General features: G+C 40.4%; 1 protein-coding gene across 3 annotated transcripts; it reads left to right on the top strand.

Moving 5' to 3' along the window:
* The first annotated feature begins 15,908 nt into the window (after positions 1-15,908).
* rps21 (ribosomal protein S21) lies at positions 15,909-19,662 on the top strand. Of its 3 annotated transcripts, none has more exons than XM_073470928.1 (6): positions 15,909-15,959; positions 16,422-16,503; positions 16,641-16,704; positions 18,025-18,096; positions 18,554-18,609; positions 19,601-19,662. In XM_073470928.1, the coding sequence occupies exons 2-6, from the start codon at positions 16,454-16,456 to the stop codon at positions 19,608-19,610; spliced, it is 252 nt and encodes an 83-aa protein (XP_073327029.1). In that variant the 5' UTR covers positions 15,909-15,959; positions 16,422-16,453; the 3' UTR covers positions 19,611-19,662. The 3 variants fall into 3 exon arrangements, with proteins under 3 accessions (XP_073327029.1, XP_073327031.1, XP_073327030.1); XM_073470930.1 differs by having other exon boundaries at positions 15,932-16,108; XM_073470929.1 differs by lacking the exon at positions 15,909-15,959 and adding an exon at positions 15,962-16,033.
* Positions 19,663-20,904: the final 1,242 nt, after the last annotated feature.

The raw sequence follows: 20,904 nt of genomic DNA, 5'->3' as shown, positions 1-20,904 counted from the left end.
GGTGTCCCACCTCATTCTTGTCTTGTCTACAGAAACTCTGCATCAGCTGCTTGCGGCCTCCTTCAGACAGGGTTACACAGGGCAAGGCAGGGTGAGACAGGCCTCAACACATATGGTATTAAATTATGATGTAAACAGAATTGACAGGACGCTTGCACAACTGTAGTGACGCCAAGCATGGTTTAAATCTGTGAACACATCATTCTGCCAAACGCAAGAAAGTTGCAAATAAGTCCATCATCAGTCTGAATACGTAGCTCTGTGCACGTATGCAGGTCAACCTGACGTCCGTTTAATGATCTCGATAACGTTGGAAACTTTTAATCAACTCAACTAACTGATTGATGAATCTAATGCAGCTCTTTTTATACAACAGAAAAGTTCAAGTGCATGTTTAGCTAACGTTGGTAGCATGCTAGCTGTGTGACAAATAGAGTACGCACAAAGTGGCTCATATCTCTTTTTAAAACCTGGCTGCACGCCTGGCAGGTAAACCTCCTCATTTGTCAGCGTACATTATCACCTCCGACAGCTCTGTATGTTTGTTGGTTTGTCGGCACACAAAGCGACTGAAGGTTAAGAGTGAACGATGACGCTTTTAGTGCAGCTGGTGTTCCTGAGATGACAGTGGCGGTGTTGTCCAAGTAGGTCCATCTGCAGACTCATAGCTGGACCCTTCTCCATGTTTTCAGCCGCGCTGGTGACGTGACTGTGTTCACAGCAGCGTTCACACTCATCGATCAGATTCAAATCTGATGAAGCAACATGCGCAGCGCGTAGTTGGCTCCTTGTTTTTAATGTAACTGTTTATAAAAAAAGTTTCAGCTGTGTCCTGGTGTGCGCTGGAAGATCCACTGTGGTTTGCGCTGCACGGTTGTATCTTCTAAACACCTTCCAAGGATGCGGAAAAATGCTGAAAATCGAGCCTGATGAAAGAAAAACAGATTCAACGTGCCAAGACCTTTACTGTGGATTCACTGAGACGATTTGAAAAAGTACAAACTCTGGTAGAAAAATACATGAATTCTTTTAATCACCTCTTTCTGAACAACCTGACTTGACAAAAAGATATGAAAAAGAAATAAAGATGATGAAATGTTCACTGTTATGGATGTGCCGCCAAATCTCAAGCAAGTCGGACGTCTCTGAAAAAAATGTTTTGCGAAACTAAAATCTAAGAAACCTGTGGTAGGCTGGCAAGTTCAACATGGTCCTCTAAAGTAAAACCAATACATATACTGGACTTCAGCATTGCAGTAGCTGATATTCTGCAGTGATACATACAGTGCTCATAAAGATTATAATTGTTTTCCTGTTTTATTGCTTTTATAGATGGAATCGGGGTCAGTATACAAAAAAATTGACTCTTAAACTCTTAAAAGTTGAATTGAAAACAGATTTCTACAAAGTAATGTCAATTAATTAAAAATGTATAATGTAAAATAAGTGATTGCATAAGTATTCAGCCCCTTCAAGTCAGTACTGAGTAGATGCACCTTCACAGCACTGAGTCTGTGTGGACAGGTCTCAGTCAGGCCTGCACATCTGGACGCTGCAGTTTTACTCCATTCTTCTTTGCAAAACTGCTCGAGCTCTGTCAAGTTGCACGGGGATCGGGCGTGTACTGCCCTTTTCAAGTCCAGCCACAAATTCTCTATTGGGACTGAGGTCTGGGCTTTGACCGGTCCACTACAGAACATTCGCCTTGTTGTCTCAAACCATTTCTGTGTAGCTTTCGCTGTTTGCTTCGGGTCATCGTCTTGCTGGAAAACAAATCTTCTCCCAAGTCGTAGTTCTCTTGCAGACGGAGTCAGGTCGTCCTGCAGGATTTCCTCGTGTTTTCAGTGCAAGTTCATTTATTTTAGAGAGTGAATACTTATGCAATCACTTATTTTACATTATATATTTTTAATTCATTCATATTACTTTGTATAAATCTTTTTTCACTTTGACATTAAAGAGGTTTTTTTTGTAAATGTTTGGTTTCGTATATTTCTTATATGTTGACCATGAAACAATAAAATGGGAAAACGATTAAGGGGGTGAATACTTTATTGTTTCAAATATATTTGAAATACTTACACTTACACTATAGTGTGAACATTTTTCATTTGCTGAAAATCTTTAAAAAAAACAAATCTTAATACAAGTGTTTCCCAACCAAACATTTATTCTTGCAAGTTCTACTGAAACTCTTGTGTTGCACCATCCGCTCCACGAGGTTAGCAGGGCAGGTTTCCTCACCAGTTTAATTTTTGACAAAAATTAATGAGGTAGCCTACGCAGTTGTTTGTCATAAGATACTGTAGGAGTTTAAAAATGAAGAGGTGGGACACCTGTACGTGTTGCATGTGATGAGTAATTTAAGTGACGCAACATAATAAGCTCTGGAGAAAAGAAAGTTGTATCACTGCTTAAGGCCACAGTGAAGCAACACTGGGACCAAAAATAGGCAGGCAAGGCAAGTTGATCTGCATAACATGTTTAAACAAGTCAATTCCAATTAAGCGGTGATACTCTCAGATTTAGTTTAATAAAAGGTTTAAAACCTCGGTAAAATCTGTGAGGTTGCTAAGGCTGTCCAATGATCGCAGTGGAAGATTGATGGATAAAATGAAAAAAGCTCGGTCAGTCAGACACGAGGAAACACGAGGAAACACGAGGAAACACGAGGCACAATGTCACTGAACATGTTTCATTTTAATGTTTATTCTGTGTGTCCTTTTAAACTTATGTCATTATTGTTGTTTTAATGTTTAGTCGGCCGCGACAGTGACGGCTGATAACGCTTTCACTTTGCGAGGCTGCATGTGTGTGTGTTTGTGTGTGTGTCATCATGCTATAAAGTGGTCCAGGACACACTTACTGGTAGTGAAAACTACCACAGAGGTGGTTTTTGAGTACAGGTGTTTGTGTCTGTCTGTCTGTCTGTCTGTCTGTCTGTCTGTCTGTCTGCCACAGACCCACTTCCAATCATTTCCATCCACTCCGGTGCAGCTGTTATTGTTTCTACCTTGTCCCTCTGCTGTCTGTCTGTCTCTCTGTCAGTCTGTGAACGTGCAACGACCGTCAAAAAACATCACAGTGTGTAGCTGAGTTCAAAGACGGGCACGGTTTTACCCATGAGCACAGAGCACTCATATAGTGATGCAGTAATCACAGCTGAGCATGTTGACGGGTGTCACAGCTGGTGTGACCCCATCGCAATATGGCCTCTAGTTGTTTGTTGTTATAAGTCGTAATAGATTGAGTTCAAGTTAAAGACAATAATGTCAACAGTTTGTTTGGGATCACAGAATGAAAACTCAGGTGAGTCACAGGTGTGTTCTGGTAACATTTATTTATTTTGATGTGTTATTCAAATGATTCTGTGACATTAGCAGTGAAAGTCCAGTTACACATGCACCCTATGAGTCACCATGTCGCGTTGCTGAGTGACCAAACAGTAATAAAGTGGAACTGCTTTCCATGTGTGCAGGTGTGTGTGAGTGTGTGTGTGTGTGTGTGTGTGTGTGTGGAGGGATACCCTGCGTCCATACATGAAAATTAGAAATACCGCCCAGTATATGGATGACAAACACAACAATATAATAATGGCAGCAGCCTGGAACACCCTTTCCATGAGGTGTGCGTCCATTGTTTGTTTGCTGGTTTTCTCCCGTCACAACACTGTTTATGCTCTGCTCAGGTTGAGACGCAGAAACTACTCGGTTACTATGGTTTTGGAAAACATCGTGATTGGGCTAAAAGATACCTGTGTTGGTCGCCAGGATCGCAGACGGAGATGGTCCAACTCCCTGCGGAAAAAAAAATTTGTCACCACAAAAAACAGCTGACCAAAACAAATCTTCTCCCAAGTCGTAGTTCTCTTGCAGACGGAGTCAGGTCGTCCTCCAGGATTTCCTCGTGTTTTCAGTGCAAGTTCATTTATTTTAGAGAGTGAATACTTATGCAATCACTTATTTTACATTATATATTTTTAATTAATTCATATTACTTTGTATAAATCTTTTTTCACTTTGACATTAAAGAGGTTTTTTTTGTAAATGTTTTGTTTCGTATATTTCTTATATGTTGACCATGAAACAATAAAATGGGAAAACGATTAAGGGGGTGAATACTTTGTTGTTTCAAATATATTTGAAATACTTACACTTACACTATAGTGTGAACATTTTTCATTTGCTGAAAATCTTTAAAAAAAACAAATCTTAATACAAGTGTTTCCCACCCAAACATTTATTCTTGCAAGCTCTACAGAAACTCTTGTGTTGCACCATCCGCTCCACGAGGTTAGCAGGGCAGGTTTCCTCACCAGTTTAATTTTTGAAAAAAATTAATGAGGTAGCCTGCACAATTGTTTGTCATAAGATACTGTAGGAGTTTAAAAATGAAGAGGTGGGACACCTGTACGTGTTGCATGTGATGAGTAATTTAAGTGACGCAACATAATAAGCTCTGGAGAAAAGAAAGTTGAATCACTGCTTAAAGTCACAGTGAAGCAACACTGGGACCAAAAATAGGCAGGCAAGGCAAGTTGATCTGCATAACATGTTTAAACAAGTCAATTCCAATTAAGCGGTGATACTCTCAGATTTAGTTTAATAAAAGGTTTAAAACCTCGGTAAAATCTGCGAGGTTGCTAAGGCTGTCCAATGATCGCAGTGGAAGATTGATGGATAAAATGAAAAAAGCTCGGTCAGTGAGACACGAGGAAACACGAGGCACAATGTCACTGAACATGTTTCATTTTAATGTTTATTCTGTGTGTCCTTTTAAACTTATGTCATTATTGTTGTTTTAATGTTTAGCCGGCCGCGACAGTGACGGCTGGTAACGTTTTCACTTTGCGAGGCTGCATGTGTGTGTGTTTGTGTGTGTGTCATCATGCTATAAAGTGGTCCAGGACACACTTAGTGGTAGTGAAAACTACCACAGAGGTGGTTTTTGAGTACAGGTGTTTGTGTCTGTCTGTCTGTCTGTCTGTCTGTCTGTCTGTCTGTCTGTCTGTCTGCCACAGACCCACTTCCAATCATTTCCATCCACTCCGGTGCAGCTGTTATTGTTTCTACCTTGTCCCTCTGCTGTCTGTCTGTCTCTCTGTCAGTCTGTGAACGTGCAACGACCGTCAAAAAACATCACAGTGTGTAGCTGAGTTCAAAGACGGGCACGGTTTTACCCATGAGCACAGAGTACTCATATAGTGATGCAGTAATCACAGCTGAGCATGTTGACGGGTGTCACAGCTGGTGTGACCCCATCGCAATATGGCCTCCAGTTGTTTGTTGTTATAAGTCGTAATAGATTGAGTTCAAGTTAAAGACAATAATGTCAACAGTTTGTTTGGGATCACAGAATGAAAACTCAGGTGAGTCACAGGTGTGTTCTGGTAACATTTATTTATTTTGATGTGTTATTTAAATCATTCTGTGACATTAGCAGTGAAAGTCCAGTTACACATGCACCCTATGAGTCACCATGTCGCGTTGCTGAGTGACCAAACAGTAATAAAGTGGAACTGCTTTCCATGTGTGCAGGTGTGTGTGTGTGTGTGTGTGTGTGTGTGTGTGTGTGTGTGTGTGTGTGTGTGTGTGTGTGTGTGGAGGGATTCCCTGCGTCCATACATGAAAATTAGAAATACCGCCCAGTATACGGATGACAAACACAACAATATAATAATGGCAGCAGCCTGGAACACCCTTTCCATGAGGTGTGCGTCCATTGTGTGTTTGCTGGTTTTCTCCCGTCACAACACTGTTTATGCTCTGCTCAGGTTGAGGCGCAGAAACTACTCGGTTACTATGGTTTTGGAAAACATCGTGATTGGGCTAAAAGATACCTGTGTTGGTCGCCAGGATCGCAGACGGAGATGGTCCAACTCCCTGCGGAAAAAAAATTGCCGGTTTTGGTCGCCACAAATAACAGCTGAAATCTTCCACAGGTCTCCTTAAAAAATATCCATTTGTGAGACTTGAGGTGCAGTTGGTCGTATGGCAGCCCTGTTGGCTCCTCCTGATGTGAAAGTCAGCTAAAAATCATTCGATGTGAACGTGATATGCGACGTCTGCTACACGTGTCAGTCTCAGACATTATCTGGGGTTTGCAGAAACGTTATCAGCTAACATTATATCCTGGCGATCCTGGATTTTTGTTAGTATGATAGCGTCATAACTGTGCAAGAGGCGCTCATGAAACTATTACAGGTGTGCTGAGATCCAAATGAAGGCCGAGTTTCGAGGATGGGTGTGGTCTGAGCAAGGGGCCAGAAGTAGAAAAGGGGCCATTGGACCCCCAATTTACGCCCCTGGCCCACTTTGTTTTAACTTGCCGATCACTGCAACCCACTTCCAATCATTTCCATCCCCTGGGTGCAGCTGTTGTTGTTTCTACCTTGTCCCTCTGCTGTCTGTCTGTCTGTCTCTCTGTCAGTCTGTGAACGTGCAACGACCGTTAAAAAACGCCACAGTGTGTAGCTGAGTTCAAAGACGGGCACGGTTTTACCCATGAGCACAGAGCACTCATATAGTGATGCAGCAGTCACGGCTGAGCATGTCGACGGGTGTCACAGCTGGTGTGACCCCATCGCAATATGGCCTCTAGATGTTTGTTGTTATAAGTCATAATAGATTGAGTTCAAGTTAAAGACAATAATGTCAACAGTTTGTTTGGGATCACAGAATGAAAACTCAGGTGAGTCACAGGTGTGTTCTGGTAACATTTATTTATTTTGATGTGTTATTCAAATCATTCTGTGACATTAGCAGTGAAAGTCCAGTTACACATGCACCCTATGAGTCACCATGTCGCGTTGCTGAGTGACCAAACAGTAATAAAGTGGAACTGCTTTCCATGTGTGCGCGTGGGTATGTGTGTGTGTGTGAGTGTGTGTGAGTGTGTGGATGGATTTCCTGCGTCCATACATTAAAATTAGAAATACCGCCCAGTATACGGATGACAAACACAACAATACAGTAATGACAGCAGCCTGGAACAACACTTTCCATGCTGTGTACCTATTGAACTTCCTCCATCCACTGGCTTGTTTGCTTCTAACTATGCAAAAGCAACGACGCATGCAAGATCTTCCCCCGGAAATCCAAATTATAATATCCATAAAAAGATTTCAGGATTTTGACACAAAGCCACATCGCCTTAATGAAATGCCAACAGCAGCAAACTCACGAAAGCTGCCCACACCACCCCCTTTAATCCCTTCTGGGGGTTTTTTTTGTTCTTAAATCAATAATAGCCTGTATCAACTGCATCTGTGTCCTTGGCTCATTGTTGGAGGTATGCTAGATGGGATGTGAGCAAAGACTGACTCACAACTTTCAGTGTAATGCCAATTTACAAGTATCTAGGAACTCTAGGAAGCGATGGTAGGCGTTCACCTCCCCCACACTATGCAGGTTTGAAAGCGAATCCACTGTCATGATTAATAGCTCATAAAAAGCTAAAGAAAGCTTTCGGCCTCATGGCAAAGGTTTCAACCTTCAGACAGATGCTTTTTCAAAAGTGAACATGTGGATGTGGCTCACAGGCGGTCGGCCCAGAAACCCATATCAGGTGAACCTCACAATTTACATCCAATGCAAATTTTAATGAAATACAGTCCTCTAGTCAGCGGTGGAAGAAGGATTCAGATACTGGTCGTAAAAGTACTGACACCACACTGTAAAAATACTCCTCTACAAGTAAAAGTCCTGCATTCAAAACCTCACTTAAGTAAAAGTATGTGACATTTATTTAAAATACAGAAGTAAAAGTACTAAGTGCATGTTGCATTTTACTGCTGGAGATGTTAAAGGTCGAGCTCCTTTAAACTGCTTTATATGCTGTTTGCTACTTTATCTCGGCAGCAATGCATCATATTCTCTTATACAATGTCTATTCTCTCTGTATTGTTCTAAGATCGTCATAGTAAAACAACAAATTGCTGTTACACTCTTTTGTACACTTGGATTAAAGGGAGGGCTGGTATTGTAGAAGCATTTTTTGTCATATTTGGAGAAAATCTCTTAACATCCCGACTGCAATCAACAAATAAAATGCTCACAGCACACAGCTCCTGAGCCTGTTGTTCTGCAGCTAACTCGGTAGCACTAAGCACACAGCCCCTGAGCCTGTTGTTCTGCAGCTAACTAAGTAGCACTAAGCACACAGCCTCTGAGCCTGTTGTTCAGCAGCTAACTCGGTAGCACTTAGCACACAGCCCCTGAGGCTTTGTTCAGCAGCTAACTAAGAAGCACTAAGCACACAGCCTCTGAGCCTGTTGTTCTGCAGCTAACTAAGTAGCACTAAGCACACAGCCTCTGAGCCTGTTGTTCAGCAGCTAACTAAGTAGCACTAAGCACACAGCCTCTGAGCCTGTTGTTCAGCAGCTAACTCGGTAGCACTTAGCACACAGCCCCTGAGCCTGTTGTTCTGCAGCTAACTAAGGAGCACTAAGCACACAGCCTCTGAGCCTGTTGTTCTGCAGCTAACTCGGCAGCACTAAGCACACAGCCTCGGAGCCTGTTGTTCTGCAGCTAACTCGGTAGCACTAAGCACACAGCCTCTGAGCCTGTTGTTCTGCAGCTAACTCGGTAGCACTAAGCACACAGCCTCTGAGCCTGTTGTTCTGCAGCTAACTAAGGAGCACTAAGCACACAGCCTCTGAGCCTGTTGTTCTGCAGCTAACTCGGTAGCACTAAGCACACAGCCTCTGAGCCTGTTGTTCAGCAGCTAACTCAGTAGCACTAAGCACACAGCTCGGTGTCTGTGTAGGCAGTGCTGGTTTATGTGCTTCTGTGTCTTGGAGGGAGGCCTGGAAAGAGGAGGATGTGGGATTTTTTTTTTTGGTTGGATACTTGATTATAAATTGATTAATTCCTGAGATTTGAAGTACTGTTGGAAAGAACCAGGATAGCTGTTTTCTCCAATTTCTTATTTGCTCTTTGTCTCGACCACAAGACTGGCTGTGGTTGTAGAGACTCCTGTGTTTCTGAGGAGCACCGAAGTCGTAAAGGTCACTGAGAAAACTTTCAAATGGAAAATTTTTAGATGAACCAGTCTTTCTGCTCATTCATATGTAATGATGAGAGAGGATGATAAATTTAGGAATCACGTAATGATGTCACTGACTGCTGCAACATTGACCAACATTCAAAGATAAAACTGAATCTTACCAGAGTACAAATCAGTCAGCGTGATTACTCATAAACAGTATTTCATCACAGATTAAATACCATACGCTCTTTAACCATGCCATACGGACACTGCTGCATTTCAGTGTTGAGGAACATTGAGGTTAAATTATAAAACACAAATTTAATGTTGTCCTTAATGATTTAGTACAGTAAAATATATCCCTTTCTATAATTGGATGAAATGAAACTTATCCCCACGGTAAAATTACTCATCACATTTAGAGAAACCACAAGCAGCCAGAACTTGTCCGAGGACTTACCTATGATGCAAGAATAGTTTCAGAGGAATTTGGCAATAAATGTCTAATATGATCATAACCCAAACACAGACATCACTCATATGCATAAAAAAATCCTTAGCCAAGTAATTGTAAATTAACAATGTTAATAAAAATCACAATATAATTGAAACTCAGTAAGAAGCATTGTCTGATTATTGATTAGCGTATGTGATGAGGTAATGAGGATTTCGTGATTAATTGCACCATTATGTCACAGTTTCAGTGATTCACTCAATCTCTCATGTCACATTACATCAACTTCAGGTTTGGACGTCTGAGAGTCTGACAATTAAGAGAAGTCAACGGGTGGACGCCACCCACGTCCTGCTATTTGTTTTGATGGTCTGAGACGATGACGTCATGACTGCGTTGGAAATTTTTTAAACATTTTTTTTTTGCTCTTTGCTCTTTCACCTTCAATAAAATATTCTCTCCATTTCTGATATAACTGATGCTAATGCAACATTTACTGCTCATCTGCTAAACAGTCGCTTCGTTCACTGGTTGTTACACCTAAACCTCACCTGTAGCCGCCATTAGTTCCTCGAAGGATGCTGAGTGGTCCGAGCAACTGTGTGTTCAGTCGCAAGCAGCATGGCTTTGCAGGATCACCATGGTTAAAACGCCGTTAAACAACCTCCGCTGCTGCTGAACATCTCTCTGACGTGCCTCGGGGCACAGATGCTCACAGACGGGGTAAAGTTTAAAGTTTTACTCACGTTGCGTTTCGTCTCATTGACCGACTTCCTTCCTCACTCTATACATTTCTCCAGTTATGCCGGCAGGTGACCAAATGAAGCTCACCGTTACCTTGAGTAAACTTGTGGATTTCTCTGGTGTGAACATTGTGAAACATTTGGGATAATGTAAGAACACAACAAAATACTCAATGACAAAGGTCTAGTTGGGGTTTTTTTTAGACGTTTTAATGTAGAACTGTTATAAAGTTGTGAGAGGGATAAAGTATTCGACTGTTTAGATTATCTGCCCTCGTGTTGGCATATCTGGCTGATCAACTATGGAGGAACTCGGTGGCATTTCAAGCATAGTTCTTACTTAAAGTTAATATGCGTCTCTTGTACACTGCAATAATAAGGCTCCATATCTATCCTTTCTTACTGTCTAAACTCTGCCACTTAACGCAAGGAGAGCAAGTGAGCTGAAAATGAAACAGACATTGAATATGAGACGGCGTAGGTGGCAGACTGGTCACTACACGCATGATGACAAGGGAAACCTCTTACATGGGAGTCTGGGTCGGCTTCCCTCAGCTGAATTCAGAGGAAGCCACAGCTCTTATCACCTGTGCTTGTACAATCCCCTGCCACGCCTACAGGAGAATTTCCTCCAGGTTTCCCTGTTTTTATTGTTGTTGGTTTCATGTAAGCGGAGACACAGACCGATGACATAAACGTCTTCAAAACAAGCATTTTGTTGAGTCATTTTTTCTCTGGTTATCGGTGTGTGTTGTCTAAGCTACTGCTTCAAATGAGGCATGAAGAATGAATGCATCCAAAAATGTATCAAAGATTATATAAATATAGAATATAACCTCCATAAATTGCCTTTTACAAACAGGCAAATGGATGGCTATTAAGGGTTAGTATTATCAGCCCTGCACTGAGGTTATTGCAGGTTTGGGTTTTTTAGTAAAAACTTAGTCTGCCGATTCACATAAGACATTTTATTGACTCTGAATGTATCACTTTTTATCGGCATGTAGGCATCTGGCAGGTTCAAACCAATTGCAGCCAAAACAGAGGGAAAAAAACCACAGACACACACACACACACATGTGCGGGCACACATTGAGTCAAGAACTGATATCAAAATGCGATGGGAATATACCTTTGGCTGCTTGCCCATGATGCCTGCCCGCCTCCATTGTTTTCCCCCCCATGCAAATGCTCTTTCATCACTGAGTGTATAAAAACACCATAGGTGCACTGAGAGAGCTACACACACCTACTGCTCTGTGAAACAGGAAACCTCTCAGCTGGACTGAGCTCACACAAGATAAGACAGAAGGACACATCCTGTTACACTCTGCTTTCAAGGCATCTGCTTTTTCAGCCACAGCATGGACTTTACTGCTCTTCTGGTGAGTAAATAATAATAATTAAAAATATATTATTTCAGGATTATTTGCTGTTCTGTCAAAGGGTTCATTTAATTGTCATTTTAGTACAAAGTTGTCGTCCCTTTATGCTACATGAGAAAATGTTGGTGGAGTGCTGAGGATGCGTTCAGGAGTCTCACAGCCTGAGTGAGGAAGCTGCTCTGTAGTCTGGTGGTACGGCAGCGGACACTTGTGTGTGTTTTGCCAGACAGCAGCAGGGTGAAGTGACTCTGGGCTCTGCGTGGACACCCTCACCTCACCAGTATCACTGATGCTCAGTAGATGGGTACCAGTGATGATGTAGGGAGTTTAAAGAGCCTTCCTGTCCATTCCAGTTTCTGATGTTTCCAGTCAGGATGCTTTTTAACGCTTCTCTGTAAATTTGAATTTGGCTCCACATTCTTAAGATTCCTCCAGAAGTAGAGCCTTTATGTGCTTTTTTTTTTTTTTTTTTTTTGCTTTTTACCTGTATTGGTGATGTGTTACATGATAGTTTCTCTGTGGTGTTAATTTCTGCAAAGACACGCAGCTCAATAGTGTCAGACTGTAGGAGGTAGCAGTAGCAGTGATTTTCCTTTACTGGATGACTGTGTAAACAAAGAAAGACAGCAGACATGCAGCAAATGTCACATACCGGGAGCATGATCTCAGAAAGTAATCAGCTGATCATTTGGCAATTTTGGTGACTCACAGAAGTTAATAATGTGACTCTTTGTGCTTCCAGGTTTTCCTGGGACTGATCGGGACAGTGTGGAATAACCCCATTACAACCCCAAGTACCTGTGACGACGGCTGTACACCGACAAGGCACAATATGTCACATCACCTGGACTTCAAACACTTGCCGGACCTCCAAGAGACTTCAGTCGCACCCTGGACCCTTGAGTGAGTATTCTTACTTAAAAACAGGCAGAGTTACTTTGTCAAAGTACATTTAGTGATCTATACATTTATAACATTAGATACAATACAGTTTGTGTGTATGGTAATCCATCTGATGTTTGTAGAACTGTGGGGAAATGAAACAAAAGTGTTCATGCAGTGAAAAATAAAAGAAATGAAGTACTGGAACACACAAAAAATGTATTAATACTGAAATCCATAGCTTACCCTGTATCACCCAGCTCCAGTAGCCCCCTTGTTTCCCTCCACTGCTTCCTGTTTTTCATGGTCTTTTTGTGTTTTTTCTTTTCACTTTTACAGGGATGATGAACAAGATGGCAGGGAGCCCAGGTTCATCCAAAATGCCAAGTGCAGTGAATGCACTGTAGCGGGGATGGCTGCCGAACCTATCACAATCCAGATTTCAGTCTACCGTATGTTAACCAATGAGGCGCACACTCGTTGGTGCAAGTGTCCCTACACGCTGGCTGTCGGGTGCACATGTGTCAGGTCATAGTCCTCGACGCTGGAGCAGTTGTCGTTCCAGTAGTTGTATTTGCAGAATCAAAAAGTGGTATATTCATAATATTATGAGGCTTTAGAAACTCTCAACTTTGACTTTTTCCAACAACTTAGATTTTAAAATGTTTCGGTTTATTGCATCAATACATTTTGTTCAAGCTCTTTAAAGTACCTTTACATGTGTTCATGTCGAGAAGACATATCCACTTGGTGTGCATATATGAAATTAATATATTATATATATGAAAGCTCTTTATTTATGTTATTTAAGTTTAATGTGTGTCTAAGACATAAAATATCTATACAACATGTTTTTCTTACATGTGATTTAGTAATTTGCTGAGTTTTTTTGGCAGTGTCACACGTCTCAGAACGACATGTTTTTTCAGGGAAAAAGGGGGAAAAACTTTACCTGTTTTATTTGTGAGCTGTGACGCGCGGCACATGTGCCGTACGTCACACGTTTTCTTACATATATTATGTAATCTGCAATAAAAAAAACTTAACCTAATACTTTTCTATTATATGTTCTATATTTATTTGTATTTATCAATACAAACCATTTGTTGTGCATTATGTGCATTGTAAAATGGAGATTTCATGGAAACTTAATAAACTTTTAAATTCAAGTGAAATCACAGTGTTTGGACTTTTTTGTGTCAATAACTGCAATAAACAGCATGCTGTACTATACCTTTACACCATATGTGTTCACTGCAACACTTTATTATAACTGTCACAGATAAACGGTGAATTTATAGTTAATTGAACTTCAATTAATGCTTATTTCACTGTTAACGATCAATGAAATGCTTTACAAATCATTTATTTATTGCAAAGTTGCAACTGAAGTTTGTAAACCTACAGTTTGAGTAGTCGGAGTCATAACAATGCATCATGTTTTAAAATCTTTATCTATTTTGGGATTAGAAACTAGATATCCACAGCATTTTCTGGCTTGAAATAAAATTGTGACGTGAATGGACTGAACTTGACATCAGGTGTGTCTGGTAGCAAGAAGGGCAGCTGGTTCTGGAGGCTCAGAGGGGCGACCGGATGTTCTGGAAAAATCCGGGACAGTCCCTAATTACAAGTAGTTGTTCCAAATCCATCACCCTGTCCTGTTGGTCCTGATAATAAGAACAATAAATAATGAGAGCGGTCTGTGTGCTGTGAGACTGGACTCAACTTGAGACTTAAAGGGTAACTCCGCCAATTTTACACATTAAAGTGTGTTTACAGGTCTTGTGGGGTGCTACTGCATATGTGAAAAAGTAGTATCAAGTCTTTTTCCAGCTCTGCGGCTGTGATAAAGTGTCTCCAGTGATGTCTCTCAGTGGCTAAGTTGCATTGTGGGTAATGTAGGCACCAGGCTTTGAAAAGTAGTCCACTGATCTAACAGCGTTGGAGAACATATCACCGCTTTTATTCCACGCATTCTTCTTCCTTTTCAAAACCTGCTGCCTACATTACCCACAAAGCAACTTGGCCACTATGCGACATCACTGGAGGCAGTTTATCAGATTACATGCAGCTTTCCTCTGGAGCCACAGAAGGCTTTCCCTTTTAGATAATAAAGTTATAAATAATGCTGATGACGTTTGGTGACACACACTGCTCTGAACACATTGTGTATTTTTCAGCGCTGCAAAATGTCCATGAATAATTAATAACATATCAGAGAGATTATGCAACAAGCTGCTGCTGTCACCACAATAAAGAAAACTCAAAATGAGAGAACCCTTTCATGAAATTATGCATCTCTGAATCCATGAATATGTTCTGATCAAATCCCGTCTATAGGCGTAAAGTGATTACATATGTCCTGTTTGTTTTTGTGAAATATGTAGGAGTTATTGTTGGGAGTGTGGCTGCACACAGGAACAATAAAAAAGGTTTGAAAAAACCCCAAATAACATTTTTCACAGGGCCAAAAGCTAGAAACAGCCTTGTAGCTATCGAAAGGTTGCTGGTTTGATTCCCCTGGTCCCCCAAGTGTCCTTGGGCAAGATACTGAACCCCAAACTGCTCCTGATGTGCTGGTCGGCACCTTGCATGGCAGCCACCACCATCAGTGTATGAATGTATGTATGAATTACTGTAAGTCCCTTTGGACAAAAGTCTCTGCTAAATGCCCTAAAATGTAAATGTAATCTACTTTATTGGAGAGCCAAAACAAAAAACAAAGAATTGCCTTGACTTTGTTTATTAAAGGGGCACTCTGTAGTTTTAGAGCTGAAATTTGAACTCGGTTTTTTAATATATTCACAATATTAATGAAATAATAATACAAACTCAGAAATATTGATTTTTTTTTTCTATAAGTGAATAAACAAGCTGTTGTCAGAGGTAAATAAGGTCACAGTACACTGTTTGAAGCTAGAAAGGTGGCAAGGTCTTTAAAGTCAGTTTGTTTATCAGTTTATCAAGTCATGAAAACAAAGAGAGTTTGATTATTTAATTTGTTAAGGCATAAAAAATAATGAAGATCTTTCTCTTCTGATTAAAATGTCTTCCCCAAAACGACATAATGCACCTTTAAATTCAATCGTTGACATTAAAACTGCATAAACACGTGGATGACAATACACTTAATGACCTTTATTGGATAAACTAAGTGCACGCATGCCTTTTTGGCCCTTAAATTGAATTCATATGAGAACTTTTGGCAGTAAACAGCTTTCATTTCATGTACATAACACATTTTCACAAAAAAATGTCACTATTAAACCTACATTAAATCATTCAGTGTCTTAATTTCATTTATTTATTATGATAACAATAAATTATTGATAGTTTTTTAATGCCCTGGTCAGAAAAAACAGTCCCAACTTGTGGCCACAGTGTCTGCATATATTTTGCAGTATCATCAAAATCCAGCAGGGGGCGACCAACACATTCAGAGAGAGATATCTCCACTTCCGGGTTCGTCGCTCTTCCTTTCCTGTCGGCCATTAGTCGTATACGGTGGGTTATCTGTCGAGCTCTCGTCTTGAAAATGCTTAAAAATCGTCATTTATCCTCGTGTAGCCGTGTTTTCTGTAAGATTTGTCAAAGATAAACCAACTATGTAGCCGTAGATGATCTTTCGGTGAAGTTTGTCCGAGAAATTGTGTGTAAATATCAGACGTTTGTCGAGAGTGTGAGCAGCCACATGCGGCCGGGATGTGCTAACATGCTAACACCGTGTGCTAACTGCTAGCTAACTCTCCTGTAAATGCTGGAGTCTGTGAAGATTCACATAGAAGAAATGTTGGGATTTTTAATCGTATCTTATATTTCTGTAGCTTTTGGTTAACAGAGGACTGTTAGACCATTAGGATATTCATTTTACCTGTGTCTGAGAGTGTGACCGGGGTTATGGCAGCTAGTTGGCGTTAGAAAAAGGCTTTTCTGATTTCTAAATGTGTCTTAATTTCTTGCTTTCAGATTTGTAGGCGACCACCTGTACAACTGTAAACATGCAGAACGACGCTGGTGAATTTGTGGACCTGTACGTCCCACGTAAATGGTGAGTGATGATCCATATACAGGCACGACTGAGGGATAATCTTGAACATTTTTTGGGATAATTATAAATATTTGTCTGTGTGGATGATGCACGACTCACAAGAAGGTGGAAGTAATATACTTTGTGTGTTTTTGCAGCTCTGCGAGCAACAGAATCATTGGAGCTAAGGACCATGCCTCCATCCAGATCAACATTGCTGAGGTAAAATGACTGATTTCAGTAGGAAAGTTGATCCTGTAGTAATGTGTGAAAATACACAACTGTCTCCAGCAGCGTTGTCGTGATACTGGACTTCTGTACTTCGATGCGGTGCCTTGAAAAAGGACAAGATTTGATACCACAGAGGCGCAAAAATCAAATTTTTATTAAGCGATCAATAGAACAAGGCTTGTGTACTGTGTGTTTGTACAACAGCGTCCAAGTCAGTTTACTTCTGGGAGGATGTCGGGTGATACATGCGTCAGTGTGCTGTCAGAGAGGGGAGCAATACTACAGAGTGATGAGACCATTTTTTAAATAATCAGTATTGATATTTAGAGGTATTTCGACAGTGTTGTCAACCCTAGTCTCTACATTCAGCCTCTGGAGGACATCTTATGTTGATGGTTTACTCTTGTAATCTGTAATAATGTACTTAAAGCTAAACATAATAACTTGAATAACTGTCACCTTATTCATGAACTGTTCAAGTTTTCATGACTGTGACTCGCAGGGTGCTGCTAGCTTGGTGCTCTACTGAACCTAATTTGTATACGGTCATGAAACAGGAGGCTCAGTGTTGGTTGTAACATTTGCATGGAGTTTTTCACAAGAGTAAACCACAACATCACCATGGCACTGAGGTGGAATAGTTGAGGGAATATTTGAAGCTGTTTACAGCTCGACACTCTCGGTCACCTGACGGGCTCTGTAGCATGGAAACAGGAACATGACCAATAGTTTTGTCGGCATCTAAAGGAATTACGTAGAATAATAGTATCTTCATTGTGGCTGTGACTGTAAACGTAGTCTGTGAGCTACCTGAGGCAGTTTGCAGATGATTGTCAGAGGCCATACCGGTCATGTTGGTTGTTAATTTGAACAGTTATTACACCACTTTTACTTGATGTAAGCTGTGTTTTAGACATTTTGCTATATGGATCTACCTTTAAGAGATAACAGTTTTCATCTTCATGTGATTTTATAATTCAAAGTTTGGCAAAGATCATATGTTCACAATGATCCGTCACACACCTCCAGAACGCTCCAACAGTCTGTTCGTTGTTTTTCAGACAGCTGAGGGCAGAATAGGAAACAGTAGGAAAAATATGCCCACACGTCTAAAATCCGAAAATTGATTAACCTATAACCTGCTAAAGCACCGATATGGTACCTTTTTAAGATGCTGTTAGGGTTAGGGTTGAATCTCTCATGTTGAAGGACTTAGAGAGCTCAACTTTGCAGAAAACACAAAGTTTCCCTTGTTCATCAGTTTGTTTTGTAGTGGAAATGTTCTTACTCAGCGTGCTCTGTCCTCTGCAGGTCGACAAGGTGACTGGTCGCTTCAATGGTCAGTTCAAGACCTACGCTATCTGCGGCGCCATCCGTAGAATGGTAAGTCTCAGCTGAATGTTGTATTGTGATTCGAGCAAATTCAGAAAACCCATCAGCTTGCTTGTCTTGTAGCTTCTATTACTGTGTTTGACATGTAGGTAGTGATTTTTTTTTTTTTTTTTAAACCCCCTTTCCTTTTCATCAGGTTACTTTTGTTGCACAGATTTTTTTGTTGGTTTTGTTTTTTTCCCCATCGTTTCCTGGGCCCCTTTAAATGAAACTGGATAAAAAGTTCAACATGAATTTGATTATTTTATACAGAATAATTACAGCAAATGTGCAGCTTTTGTCATTCAACCATTGAAAATAAAAGACAGCAGAGGGAGGTTTTATGTGTTTGGACTGACTTTAGATTCTGCTTAACAAAAGGAGTTGCAGCCTCTACTGGAAACCACTAGATTGTCTTTTATGTGCTGAAAGTTTTTGTCTCACCCGTGTTTTATTATTCCTCCTGCAGGGTGAGTCTGATGACTCCATCCTCAGGCTCGCAAGGAATGACAGCGTTGTTGCAAAGTAAGAACCTGTTTTTGTTTTTTTTTATGGACCTGACCTCAGTGAGATTTCTGTGCCGTGGTAGTGAAATGATGGATCCTCACACATGTCTTGATTTATCTTAAATGGGTTAAAGCTAATGTTCGCTTCGATGCACACAAGTTTTTCCTCTTTGACTAAGAAGAGGGAATCAGTTGTGCCCTTAAGTGACCGTTAAAACAGTCTGACACTAAAGAAATTCACACACTTTTGTAATTATATGGATATAATACACCAGACATTTTGACTGAAGCACAGATGTTTTCTAATAACAGCATGCACAACAACCAGGAGCCTGAACATAGAGTCGCTAAATGCAGTTTATATATTTATATATTGTGCACAAAAGAACTCGGGATGATGATGGATGATGTCCTTTTACAAAATCTGAAAAATTCCCACACTAGCAAGCTAACTGTCTTCAGGTGTGGGCGGAGTGTCTTTCTCTAGTCTGTCATTTCCTCAGACATGATTTTGTGCGGCGGTAGTAAATGTGTCCTTTTCCCTGTGTTGTGGTCGCACACCACCAACTACTATGCCAAAGCGAGGATAAATAGAAATGATTTAAGAGGCTCTTTATCTTTACACAACATTATCATATGTGTATTATTAACATAACAATATTAGATGTTTAAATATCATGTTAATAGTGGTATATTGTGACACCTGTCGTTTTCTTAGTGTGACAGGGAACATATCTTCCCTGAACAAGGGTCCATTGATGGCTTTATAATCTGAGGCATTCCTGCAAGTTGTTGTTGAATCAGAAAATACTTTAAAATAAATTGTGATCAGATTATATCGTAGCTGCAGAGAGGAAGCAAATCCAGCTGTTTTATAAATTTAAACCTTTTGAAAAGAATGATGCAAGTCAGTGTAAATATTTTGTCTTTAGTTGTGCATGATGTTTCTCAGCGTTTAGATCAGAAACTTGATTTTGGAAACTAACTTGTTTTCCTCTCTCGTCTCACAGGAACTTCTAAGTGTGACGCTGGATCTGTGGAATCTTTGTAAAATAAAATGGAATAAAAAACACTTTCTTTGTCATCGTTTTCATTGTTGTAATTTTACCATTTTAATTGACTTGAGTCAACTTGTGACTGGAGCCGTTGGACTCTTGTTCGAGCATTGAAACAACGGCTGTAAATGTGTCAGCTTTTTGTTTAAAAATTATTTAATATATCCAGTTGAGAAATTATGTGACAACAAGTGACATATAGTCACAATAGTTTCTACTTTGTCAAAATCTAACCTTAGTGTTATCGACAATATTTTTGTCAGGCCAATGATGGTCTTTTTGTTTGAGCCTTGTTTGGAGTCGTTAACACAGTGAAATTCAAATCATGCTACAATCAAGTGCCGATTTTGATGAAAGGTTAAGTAATACAAGGCAGCATGAAAAGATGTGTTGGATAACAAATAATTTAAGGGAACTGAGGTTTAAAGACACTCAAAAATGTCTTCATCCAGCGTGTAGCATGACCTTTACACACTGGCATGGCACTGATGATGAGCTGGAGAGAAGAGCAGAGTAGATTTGAGAAACTTTAGCAGCATTTGTACAACCTGTATAACTTAAAAATATATACCTACAGCCACAACACTGGCTGACACGTTACTGCTGGTTTTACTGCAATGAGATAGTGAACGTAGCCTCACACCTGCAGTTATTAGCGAGTCCAGTGGTTCTGTTGGCTGCCACAGAACAAACAGAGCAGGATATTATAAGTTCTGGTTTTCAGCTTGGTGAACATAATGTGATTTTTATCAAAGTGTGAGGACTTACAGTATAAATGGCAGCATGAAATGTGGCCATCTCACATTCTGACCCATCAAGTGGTCCTCTAAGTCCTCCAAATGATTTAAAACATCTGTGGAGATCTGAGGTGACGTGTCCTCTCAGGTCAGTATGAACCATTACAGGTAAAGAAGGATCACCTGAGACTGGACTCCATCCTCACTGAGGCTTCTTCCAGCAGAGGGCAGCATCTGACAAGTTTCATTCAGAACCAGAAAAACTGGTTTCATACTGCTGACGGCTGCAGGCAGAAAAGGAAATCCATCAGTGTCTGGACTTCAGTGCTGCATTTATTTATTTTACTGTAATTTGAAAATAAGAAAACATTAAAGTAAACACGCATCTGATGTCCTAACTTTAATTATTCAGTCACTTTGCTGCTCTGATCATAACAGCACATCACTGCTGATTCTCCATTATTGACTTGACCTCTGCTTTAAAATGAGAGTTTGTGTATATCATGCTTTATTTTATTTTAT

This window comes from Pagrus major, chromosome 7, assembly GCF_040436345.1.
Source record: "Pagrus major chromosome 7, Pma_NU_1.0".
Classification (NCBI taxonomy): Eukaryota; Metazoa; Chordata; class Actinopteri; order Spariformes; family Sparidae; genus Pagrus; species Pagrus major.
This window is presented reverse-complemented; position numbering and strand designations above follow the sequence as displayed.